The sequence below is a fragment of the Panulirus ornatus genome, chromosome 58, assembly GCF_036320965.1.
Source record: "Panulirus ornatus isolate Po-2019 chromosome 58, ASM3632096v1, whole genome shotgun sequence".
NCBI classification, from domain to species: Eukaryota; Metazoa; Arthropoda; class Malacostraca; order Decapoda; family Palinuridae; genus Panulirus; species Panulirus ornatus.
In genome coordinates, this window is record NC_092281.1 from 22420226 (window position 1) to 22432921 (window position 12696).

The 12696-nt window shown below is 38.7% G+C and overlaps 1 protein-coding gene and 1 long non-coding RNA gene across 3 annotated transcripts in view; one reads left to right on the forward strand and one right to left on the reverse strand.

The window, feature by feature from the left end:
- LOC139766660 (uncharacterized) overlaps positions 1-12696 on the reverse strand; it is a 68123-nt gene that overhangs the window by 25999 nt on the left and 29428 nt on the right. The window lies entirely within an intron of this gene.
- The window catches only part of LOC139766658 (phosphatidylserine synthase 2-like), a 108030-nt gene that overhangs the window by 2356 nt on the left and 92978 nt on the right, over positions 1-12696 (forward strand). For both annotated transcript variants that reach the window (XM_071695552.1, XM_071695551.1), the window contains exons 3-4: positions 6460-6558; positions 10998-11148. In XM_071695552.1, coding sequence (XP_071551653.1) covers positions 6460-6558; positions 10998-11148 — 250 coding nt within the window. The remainder of the gene's footprint in view (positions 1-6459; positions 6559-10997; positions 11149-12696) is intronic.

A 12696-nucleotide genomic window follows, 5' to 3' on the forward strand; every position in this document is an offset into this window, starting at 1 on the left:
TCATTTGATGTATTAACTTTTCTGCTTCTGTTTGAATATCCAGTTGATCTATTTTGTCATTAGTAGCTTACAGAGATGTCTTCAATCACCAGGGAGGCGCAGAAAAAAAATTGATTCTTAGTACTCCATCTGTTACCATTATAAGTGTACAGTCTTACACCTTAAGGTTATGTGTGTGTGGTGACCTCAAAGAAAGTTTATATAGTGCTTCTGATATGCATTGCTTGGTGAGGTAAATGAACAAGAATGTGAGAACATTGAAAAAATAAGCGACTTACAGGGTGATGTCACCAAGGCTGTTTGATTTGTTTATGGATGGGGTTGTGAAGGAGGTATGTGCAAGGGTCTTGGAGAGAGGGAGCAGTTATTCAGTCAGCAGAGGATAAAGGGACCTAGAAAGAGAGTCAGTTGTTGTGTATTGATGACACAACACTGGTGGGAGATTCAAATGAGAAACTGCAAAAGTTAGTATTTGAATTAGGAAGAATGTGTGAAAGGACGAAGTTGAGAGGAATTGTGAATAAAAGCAAAGTTATTGGGTCTAGCGGAGAGAGTTTTGTTGGGTGTGAGCTTGATTGGAGAAAACTTGGAGGAAGTATGGTTTTAGATACCTGGAAGTGAACATGACAGCAAATGGAACACATGACCACCTTTCTTAAAACGATTCTGTGTAATTTCTCTTGTCAAGTCACCCTCTTGCCTTTTGATATTATTTTCCTGAGCTTGACACACCATACTCATTAATGAGACTAGTTTGTAATTCAGCATCTGTTCTTGGTCTCCTTTCTCATGGAAAGGTATGACCTTTGCCCTTTTCCATTCCCTGGGCATTTTGCCTCTCTCCAGTGACAACTTGAACGGTAATTCATGTGTTTTATCTTGTGTACCTGCACACATTGTCAGTACATATAGTGAAATTTCATCAGGACCATGATCCTTGTGTGGGTCAGGGCCTTCAAGGATTCTGTTGATATCTCTTCTATGTCTTGGTGATATCCAAAACCTGATATCCAAAACTTTACCAGTCCATCTCCCTGATGTTAGGGCAATAGTGTCTTCCATTATGAAAACATTATTGAACTTGTTATTGAGTTCCTTACTTATCCTTACCTCATCTTCAACAATTTTCACCTCATGAGTCCCTAAGCCTGATTAGCTGCACCTTAACTGACAACTTAGTCCAAGTGGGTTTATGGAAGCTTTGGATTTTTACCAACATTGTCCACAGTATTCTTTTAAAAACTTCTTTGTTCTCCCTTTCTTATCCTGCTATAGTCATTCCTTGCTACTATTTGCCTTGCAGATGCTGGCAGTCACCTATTAAAAAAGCAAAAGACTGGAAGGTTGGAGTACCATCTGTTATTTTGCTGCTGCACATATCAAAGCTCCTTTGCTGTGTGACATATTTCAGATTAAACCATTCTTTAATCTTTCTTACCATTCCCTCTGTATTTGAAGCTTGAGGTACTTATTTCTCCACTCAATTGTAAATTTGATGGAACCCCTCATTATAAAGTTAGTGGGGTGCAATATGATTCGGAGATATATAAGAGAAAGCAGCAGGAGGTCAAGAGGAAGATGCAGGGGTTGAAAAAGAAGACAAATGAGAGTTGGGGTGAGGAGTACCTTAAAACTTCAGGGAGAATAAGATGTTATGGATGGAGTTAAATGTTGTGCAGAAAAAAAAAAAAGAGAGCAAATGGGAACATAAGTGAGAGGCAGATGGGGAAGTAGTAACAGGTAGTGTTGAAGTGAGGAAGAGACGGAGTTATCATTTTGAAGGACTGTTGAATGTTTGATGATAGGGTAGCAGATATAGGATGTTTGGATCAGGGTGATATACAAAGTGAGTGTCATGGCACTACCCCACCCCACAGGAAACAGCATTGCTACCCCCTGCTTCAGTGAGGTAGTGCTAGGAAAACAGACAAATAAGGCAACATTCGTTCACACTCACTCTCCAGCTATCATGTGTAATGCACCGAAACCACAGCTCCCTATCCACATCCAGGCCCTACAAACCTTTCCATGGTTTACCTCAGACATTTCACATTCCCTGGTTCAGTCCATTGACAGCACATCAACCCTGGTATACCACTTCATTCCAGTTCACTCTATTCCTTACACACCTCTCACCCTCCTGTATGTTCAGGCCCAAGTGCTCAAAATCTTTTTCACTCCATCCTTGGTCTCCCGCTTCTCCTTGTTCCCTCCACCTCTGACACATAAATCTGCTTTGTCAGTCTTTCCTCACTCATTCTCTCCATATGTCCAGACCACTTCAGCACACTCTCTTCTGCTGTCTCAACCACACTTTTTATTTCCACACATCTCTCTTGCCCTTTCATTACTTAATCAAACCACCTCACACCACATATTGTCATCAAACATATGATTTCCAACACATCCACTCTCCTCCATACAACCCTATATATAGCCCATGCCTCACAACCATATAACATTGTTGGAACTACTATTCCTTCAAACGTACCCATTTTAAATCTCCAAGATAACATTCTCTCCCTCCACACATTCTTCATCGCTCCCAGAACCTTCGCACCCTCCCCCACCCTGTGACTCACTTCCGCTTCCATGGTTCCATTCATTGCTAAGTCCACTCCCAGATATCTAAAACACCTCACTTCCTCCAATTTTTTTTTATTCAAGCATTAAAACTAATCCACCTCACTTGGACCAGGGATCTGTGTATCTATGTAACTCTTTATGTTACTCTTACCATTTCCTCTGTATTTGAGGCTTGAGGTACTCTTGTGTCTACACCTTTATGATAGATTTAAGAGAAATTTTCACCACAAAGGCCTGGTTCTCAGCTTCAGAACCCCATTTCCTAGTCTGCATTGCCATGCAAATTATTTAATTTTTTGTAGTTTCCATAATCATATCTCCCCTTTATGTCTTATCTCACCTTTGCTGTTTTAGTGTCTGTTTGACACACAATCAAACTTGAGTATTTCGTGATTACCTCTTCCAATTAGTGCATCCCATTTAATAATTGCAGTATCTGTGCAAGTATGTGTGAATGTAAGATCAAGAAATGATTTATTGGTCCCTGTAATCCTAGAATGCTCATTGACATGTTGGTATAAGAAATTTTCTTGCAGAAACATAGCATAAGATAGGAACCAACAAAGTTAATCTGTAGTGAATTGCTCTATATCAAGCATAAGATAGGAACCAACAAAGTTAATATGTAGTGAATTGCTCTATATCGTGACATCCATTTCCGTGTAAATAATGGATCAAGGACTGTAGGCCAAAAATCACAGAAAAGAGCATGAAATTTTCACAAATCAGTATTAAGTAATCTAAATGATTACCAAATAACACTCAAAACACTAACCATGAAAAGTATGATATGCAACGCAGAAAATGATAAGACAAGTATCTTTCCATTTTTCATGTTTACATTTCCTAAAGTGGGATAAACAAGAAAAGGTTTTGTTGTATATTCTTTCTGAATGTATGGATGATTATTACTTCTTGTGTTGGTTAAGAACCTGTCAAAGAAAGTTCCATAAAAGTAGATTAGCTCTGTAATATGAAATAGAATACAGTTTACTATATCACACCCAAAATGAAGAATGTTTTTAAGTGAAGTACGATCTTTTGCCTACCTGAATTGCAAACATTATACTGTACTATCCATATTTCCATTATTTTGCTTAATATGCAACTTATTTTCTATAAATAATGCAATTTACTGTATCATTCGATGAAGAAGGTGTTCTTTTGAACTGTGATATGACCACTGCACACCTTTCCCTGAACTGGAAACTTTCTAAACTGTATACTAATATCCTGATTAGTGTTCTGGATATGTTCCTAGAAAGTGGAGCACTAAGTGAAACCTCTCTCTGTGGGTTGATTATACCATTGCTTATGTGGAGATGCATTCCTAATGATATTTTTTTTTTACTTTAAGATATATCCAATGTTTTATCTAAGGGTTACAGGTAGTAATAAACACAGATTGAAATAGTATTGTATCTTTAATGATTAATGAACACTGAATAAACAAAGTATGATATTGTTTGGTGAATAGTGATGATGTAGTAGGATGAGTGAGAAAACATGTCGGTGAGACATGGTGGGTGAGAGGGAGACAAGAGGCAGTGGATATTGTATTGCTCTGCTCTGGCTAAAGCTAATCCAACTCTGCATCACTGAAATTATGATTTAGATGATAACAGAGGTAATGGTGATAATGGAGATGGTGGTGGTGTTGGTAAGAGAGATTATGGTAAATGATAAGGACGTCATATGTCTCAGAGAACACAAGCTACAGGGCTGTCAGATGCTGTTCAGTGACTAATGTAAAGTAAGGAAGAAGAAAGGTGGGGCTGATTAGAGAGGTTAAGAGAAGAATGTGTGAACACACATATGGTGTGTTGTGAAGCATTCCTCGCTTATCCAACCTTCCATTTTTTCAAACAAACTGCTCCTTGAACAAGTCACCTTTGTTACTGCAAACTTTGTCTTTATCATGGCAGAAGCTTTTATATTGTCTGCATTCTTAACAAGAGTTTTGCCTGTCATTGCAGCCAGTTTGAAAGCGTCACTGACATCAGCCTTGTGCTCACCATCTTCCAACTGCCTTAACACTTGTCCATTCAAGGAGAGACTTTTGCTCGGCACTTTAGATGCACGACCAGGACATCTACCAGATTTGATGGTTAAAGAATAGTCACAGTAATATTGAAAAATCATTGGGTCAGCAAGAACATGTGCGCAGTGTAATCATGGCAAAATTTGTTTTGTACTTATGTAGAGAGCACTCCACAGTGATTGGATGTGAGCATATGTGTGCATGGTGCTCTGATTGATCAAGTGATTATAAACAAAGAGAGCTGCTCTCAGCATGTTGTAACTGTTCAGACTCATGAGTTTTGACATCTTTTTATGGATTTATATCTTTCCTTTCTAGTAAACCTAGAGCTCCAGGATGCTTAAAGGAGCATTATGATAAAACAGCACTGGGATGGCATTAGCTGGGGTATTAGTGTATGGTATTGATCTCTACACTTATCACCTTTTACTTTTTCCGGGCCTGCTCTTCATTGTCTCTAGCAGCTTTTTCCTTGTGTGGAAAATCATTGCAGCTAAGGACATGGAGGTATTCAATTTTCCCCCATTTCATCAATGATTTCATTTAAATAACCAAATGCAATCCTGCTGATGACTCAGCACTGCATTCCTCCACATCTTTCAATTCTGCTCCTTCTCTCACTTGATCTGCATCTCGTCTTGACACACTTCCTTAGTAAAGTCTGATTTGGACAGGATATCTCAAAGACTCAGTTTCTACCATTTCTATATCAGAAATTTCTCAACTATCCTTTCTCCTTTGATGGTTCTGTAATTCCACCTCTATCTACCATGAACATACTTTGGTATTACTGTTACATCCACTGTTTCTTAGAAACCCTACATTATGGAAATTGCAAAAGTCTACCTCTAAGAACCTAGGAGGCTTGTTAAGATGTTGAAATTTCTTTTCCTCTAAACACTTGCTCCATTTATACAAAGGATTGATTCATCCTTTTATGGACAACTGCTTTCACATCTGGGGTGGTTCTAGCTCTGCATCCTTATGAAGCAGAGTTGAGGTGAAAGCAGTCCAACTTATAAACTCTTATAGGCTCAGTTCAAAACTTGACCCACTTGCCTTGTGCAACAATTTTGGTTCACTTTCTTTTATAGGTATTACTTTGTTTTTTTGCTCCAGAGAGCTGGTTGCTTGTGTGCCCCTACCACTAGGTAGACCATGCAATATTTGGCATGCTGCTACATCACAGAATTACCGTTTGGCCATAGGCAACTCAAGGTTGGGCTGCTTTGATACCTTTCATTCCCAAACCTTAAATCTTTGAAACTTTAACCTTACATGAAAAGACAGGTTTTCACTTCCTCAAAAATTTGTAAATACTTCCCCTTGTCTTTTCCTTTCTCCCTTTCATTAACTTTTCTATATTTCAATTAAGGCCAGGCCATGAGTTTTTTTTATGTTGAAGGCTCCAGTTATGGACAAAAGTCCACATCAGGGATGAACCTTGATTGAAATATAGAGAGAATAATGAAAGTGAAGAAGAAAAGACTAGGGAAAGCATTTACAAATTTTGGAGGAAGTGAAAAACTTGCCTTTATCTAAAATGTGCACTTTTGTCCGTGACTGGAGCCTCCAGCATAAAAAAGATTAAGCCTAAACTTTTGTATTACTTTCAGACTGACTTAAATTTGCAAACCATCAAGGATTTCCATCACAAGCAGCAAATTTTGATTGCTGCAAAGTGTTGATCATGAACCATTGGAACTGCATTTGGCAAACTCACAAATAGCAAGGGAAACTTATGTATGCCTTAGGTATATATGTATGTATCCTTAAAAAGAGGGATATAATAGAGCAGCTTAAAACTAAAGAAACTAATCTCTTGTCTTCAGGCGTGCCCACACACTAACAACACTTGTATTCATGATCTGCTTCTTGCTGTATGAAGTGTTCAGTCCCCCTGATGAGGACATTGTTGACAACACCAAAAGGTATGTGGTCTTATGTGCTCATGATGTCTGTATGTAAATCATGCATGTATAGTATGTATTTATGAATGTGAAGGCTCAGGGTTGAGTAGGTATGAAACTATGGAGGTAAGGACAGTATACATTTTGATGCAAAGAACTAAGAGTTTTGATATGTTCTTCAAAAAGTTGTCTAGCACTGGTTTGCCTGCTCTCCTGATTTGGCAGTGATGCTGCCAAGATAGGAATGTACAATTTGAGAAGTGAAAGAACTTCACTTCATGGAATTACCAGATTTTTAGTGTAATCCTATGATCTGCTTTTTTATATATATTGAAAACTTTATTTTATTTTGTAATCAGAGATAAAAAGAATTGGTTACATTTAGGTCATCAGCCTTTCATCACATATCACAAATGTTTTGACAGCAAAATGACATGCTTTCTTTTGTGTTAACATTTGGGAAAAGATTTAAAGACTTTTAACCTGACCACTTTAAAACAGTTCTGATTAGTTTGAAGCTGCTTTAACTACTCCTCTTACTATCCCAATTATACTTGGGGTGAGCTTTTGTGTAAATGAGAATTATCAAGAGTTAACTTGGGACAGTTATGTACTGAAAATTGATATTCCAAGATAATTATTGCGGGGTTCCAGATATGTTTCTTACCACTCCCAACAGAGAAGGACAGAGGACGTGTCATTTCTTTCAGTAGATGGCAGTACAAACACTAATTTACATCTGCAGATGACTGCATGGTGAGGTGTCTCTCAGATAAGGTGGAAGCATCTGCCTTACTTTTGCTTGCTTTCACAATCTATTCTACCACTTTTTTTCTCTCTCCCAAATTGGATATAAGTTTCCATGATTTTGATGGGAGCCTTCTTTTTTTTTTTTTTTTTTTTTTTCTTTTTTATACTATTCGCTATTTCCCGCGATAGCGAGGTAGCGTTAAGAACAGAGGACTGGGCCTTTGAGGGAATATCCTCACCTGGACCTCTTCTCTGTTCCTTCTTTTGGGAAAAAAAAAAAAAAAAAAACGAGAGGGGAGGATTTCCAGCCCCCCGCTCCCTTCCCTTTTAGTCGCCTTCTACGACAAGCAGGGAATACGTGGGAGGTATTCTTTCTCCCCATCCCCAGGGAATATATATATACATATATATATATATATACATATATATATATATATATATATACATATATATATATATATATATATATATTTTTTTTTTTTTTTTTTTTTTTTTTTATACCTCGTCGCTGTCTCCCGCGGTTGCGAGGTAGCGCAAGGAAACAGACGAAAGAAATGGCCCAACCCCCCCCCATACACATGTACATACACACGTCCACACACGCAAATATACATACCTACACAGCTTTCCATGGTTTACCCCGGACGCTTCACATGCCTTGATTCAATCCACTGACAGCACGTCAACCCCTGTATACCACATCGCTCCAATTCACTCTATTCCTTGCCCTCCTTTCACCCTCCTGCATGTTCACGCCCCGATCACACAAAATCCTTTTCACTCCATCTTTCCACCTCCAATTTGGTCTCCCTCTTCTCCTCGTTCCCTCCACCTCCGACACATATATCCTCTTGGTCAATCTTTCCTCACTCATTCTCTCCATGTGCCCAAACCATTTCAAAACACCCTCTTCTGCTCTCTCAACCACGCTCTTTTTATTTCCACACATCTCTCTTACCCTTACGGTACTTACTCGATCAAACCACCTCACACCACACATTGTCCTCAAACATCTCATTTCCAGCACATCCATCCTCCTGCGCACATCTCTATCCATAGCCCACGCCTCGCAACCATACAACATTGTTGGAACCACTATTCCTTCAAACATACCCATTTTTGCTTTCCGAGATAATGTTCTCGACTTCCACACATTTTTCAAGGCTCCCAAAATTTTCGCCCCCTCCCCCACCCTATGATCCACTTCCGCTTCCATGGTTCCATCCGCTGACAGATCCACTCCCAGATATCTAAAACACTTCACTTCCTCCAGTTTTTCTCCATTCAAACTCACCTCCCAATTGACTTGACCCTCAACCCTACTGTACCTAATAACCTTGCTCTTATTCACATTTACTCTTAACTTTCTTCTTTCACACACTTTACCAAACTCCGTCACCAGCTTCTGCAGTTTCTCACATGAATGCGCCACCAGCGCTGTATCATCAGCGAACAACAACTGACTCACTTCCCAAGCTCTCTCATCCCCAACAGACTTCATACTTGCCCCTCTTTCCAAGACTCTTGCATTTACCTCCCTAACAACCCCATCCATAAACAAATTAAACAACCATGGAGACATCACACACCCCTGCCGCAAACCTACATTCACTGAGAACCAATCACTTTCCTCTCTTCCTACACGTACACATGCCTTACATGCCATTTCCCGCATTAGCGAGGTAGCGTTAAGAACAGAGGACTGGGCCTTTGAGGGAATACCCTCACCTGGCCCAATTCTCTGTTCCTTCTTTTGGAAAAAAAAAAAAAAAAAAAAAAAAAATCTGAGATGTGAACCAAGTCTAAGGTATGAACCTTTAACCCCCTTATCAAGAGACAAGCTTTTAAAACCAGTCATTCATGCACAAAATTTAAACTCCTTCAGTTCACCATGTGTTGGCTTCAGCAACAGATTTGCTAGTTGAGAAATCCTTATATTGTTATATAACACTTTTTGTTTAATGTTTATTGCTGATACCTTTTAAATCACTTTGTGACTGATAAAGAATGTATTTAGAATATATTGTACATTGATTTTACAAAAAAGTATGAAAGTGAAGAGGACTTAGCTGCTTAGATTATTGCTATCATGGCTGGATTTATTTTCATGAAGCATAACCAGCTTGTTTTATTTGTTAGTTGTTCTTCACTCAAACTTTTTCTTCTTGTGAAAATTAATAAGATCTCTGTTCTTATCATTTCTTACAAGCAAATACCTAATAAGGTGTATGCCCATGTTCATGATAAACTGTGTCTGTCCATTTCTTTGTCCATCTGTCTTATTTTTGTCAGTTTGTGTCTCTATTAATTATTGGTAATACAGTGTCTGTAGGTGGTAGTTGCAGCCACCAACCAGGGAGTTATATTACTGGTGCTACCCAACTGGGTATTAGGAGGGTTAGTGATAGCTATGTAGTGAGCCAGCACTTCAGTGGTTGTCAAGTTGCTCTCCTTTGACCCAGGTAACTGTCTTTTCTTTTTGCATCATCTGCATGTGGACTGTTGGCATTCTGTCCACAAACATGCTCTCTCTCCTTATTACACATAACGCTTAACTCACAACACAGTGTATTCCTTGCAAATGTAGACTTTCCTGTGGTGAGTGTTTTATGCTAGCTTTGCCTTTTGGTGAAATGGTAGGAACAATAGATAGAAGTTGTAGGTAGGAATGGTAGGTAGAAGTATTATGTAAGAGCATTAGCTGGGAGCATTAGGTTTAAGCAGTAGGTGGGAACATTAGACAAGAATATTAGAGAGAGTCATTGGGTAGAAGTACTTGGTAGGAATGTTAAGTAGGAGCCTCTGAAAACATTGCACAAAAGTTGCCCTCTGCCAGTGGCCTGTTAAGGGTGAGGCAGTAAAGGCTAAAAAGTGGCACTGGAGTTCAGTATTTATGGAGACTTTTGCCATGGCTATCCCCTTGAAGGAGTTCCCAAAGGGAACTGGTAGCAAAGATATAATTAGATAGACAGCATCTGTAAAATAATTTGTCAGCTTCCCCATATATTTTCAAAGGTGATGTCTCGTTTACATTTGATTACTTTGTCATCTCTCGTTTGGCTCTGATTACCATCTGCAGTAGGCATGGAAGTGGGAAGATTCCTGAAGTAATCTTGGCCCGTGTTTTGAGTCCATAGGGTCTTGATCTCTTGAATGAGGCAAGGCATTGTTGAGGTGTTGCAGGAAGCAACCACCCAGTCATACATTCTTTGCACCATTTTGCTTATAAATCTCATGTGTACCCACATTTTCTTGCTTTCAAACAAGAATTCAGGCTTTAATTTCCTTAGAAAGATAAGAACCAACTATCTTGAAGCACAGGTCGAAGAAATACAGCTCCAAGAAGTTAAATTCCCGAAATAAAGTGGCATCGAGGAAGAGTATAGGAAGAACATAGTTCCCTCTTAATAGCCTGAGGCACACTGAGGCAGGTTGCTGTTGACCACAACATTAGAAACACTAGTCTCACTGACATGGTGTACAATAATTTCACCCTGAGACTGTCATATACTTATACCCACAGTAAACCTCAGTCATGTATCAACTGAAATTATATGAGGTTAGGACAATGTTTTTTGCAAATGCTGCAATACCGATATCTATATATTTTTTGAAGTATGATTTCTTTATCAAACAATTTGGTATGTTCTGTATTTCCACAATCCAGGAAGTTTGAAAATGCGTTATCATTAAAGTTTTCCATTTTTCAGAGGTTTAGTTGCCAGTGTGTCAGCATTTATCCTCTTGGGAGTAACAGTGACGCCAGATGGACCATTCAAGCGTCCACACCCAGCAATATGGAGGTTCACTTTTATCATCTCCATTGTCTATGAGCTTGGGCTTATATTTACACTATATCAAGTAAGTGTAGACCCCCATATATCTCACCTCCAGTCAGAGCCCTGTAACCATCCGAAAGAGTACTTCATGGTTGTAGGGATAAAGTTACATGTTACCTTGCAAAAAAAAAGGTGTATCTATGAGGCCTCAACCCCATTTGACTATAAGAAAACATGTGAGGCTGGCAGATGCTCACTCACAAAATTTAAGACCCAAATAGTAACTTGTACAGATCTATGGTATTAACTTGTTAGATTATGTAGTGTTGAGCCACCATTCACCCCCATTCATTTTATTTCCATGCTTGGAATTGTGTGTACATGCTGACCATAGCTTGACATTTGCTTGCAGTGTCTTTACTTTTAATTTTAGTCATCGTGTAGTTTGAATTATCTGTGTGTTTTTCCTTGAAACAAATCACAAATATATTATCATGTGTTCACAACTAGTACTCCTATAGTACAACACTAGTGTTAGCTGCCATAATATTGTGGCAACCCTAGATTGTTTTTATGGGTCAATATATCACCTACTTTTTGGTATTAGTGTGCTTTGCATTTCATCTTTTTATTTTCGTTTCATTCTGTAGTATGTTAGGTATATATGACTTGTGTTTCATAAGAATTTTGTTGAGATATTTTGTATGGATTTTGGTTTTGATTATCTGCACTTGGTAGGGAAGGATGCTGAACTCTTGTTAAAGGCTGGGACTTTAGTTCTGCTTAGTGAAAGGTTTACTTCTCATTGAGATGGTCTATCAAGTGGCTCCTTCCACGAATTTAGTTACTTTACTGTTACTGGTTTGACCACTTGGCAGATGATTGTTGAGCTTAGCATATAAACCTGTCATCAGTGGGGGAGATAATAACAGGCCCTCCCTCCATGCTTAAGTTTTCAAGCCTTAACTAATGAATCAGTGACACATAAGGGGAACAGAGTCAAAGCATGTTTACTTAGGAGTCCTTGCAATACTTCATGGGATTCTTTCTCTATAAAATGTCATTGTTGCCTTGATTGCCTTCTGTACAAAGAGCCCAAATATTTGTTGGCGTACTGCATAACATCTGATCTGGTCAGGATCAAATTATAACTGTATCATCAGTAGGCAAGACAAATACAGACTCCAAGGCATTTGTGCAGATATTGCGCAAGGTTAATCGATTTAGAGGGTGTCTGCTCAAAGGGAGTCCATGGGATTGTTCTCTTACAGAAATTCAACAAGGCTCTGATTGCCTTCAGTACATGAAAAATTAGTTGTTGCTTGTTTAGTGATGGTACTGCAAATCTGTGTTATTGGTAAGGGACACAGATGTCTCAATATGTCCTGCTTTTTGGCAGGTGGCAGGAAAGCTATCCATGCAACTGCCCACCAAATTAAAATTGCCAGTACAACTACCCACATAGATTTTAACAGGAACATGCATTTGTAAAACACACAACATTTACCTTTATTTTTTTTATCCTATCCTGACTAATTTACTATTAATACATAAGGCAAACCATGTCAGAGGGTGTCTTCCCAGAAGGATTCCTTGCAAATCCTAATGTAATAGTTCCTTTAGGGAGCCT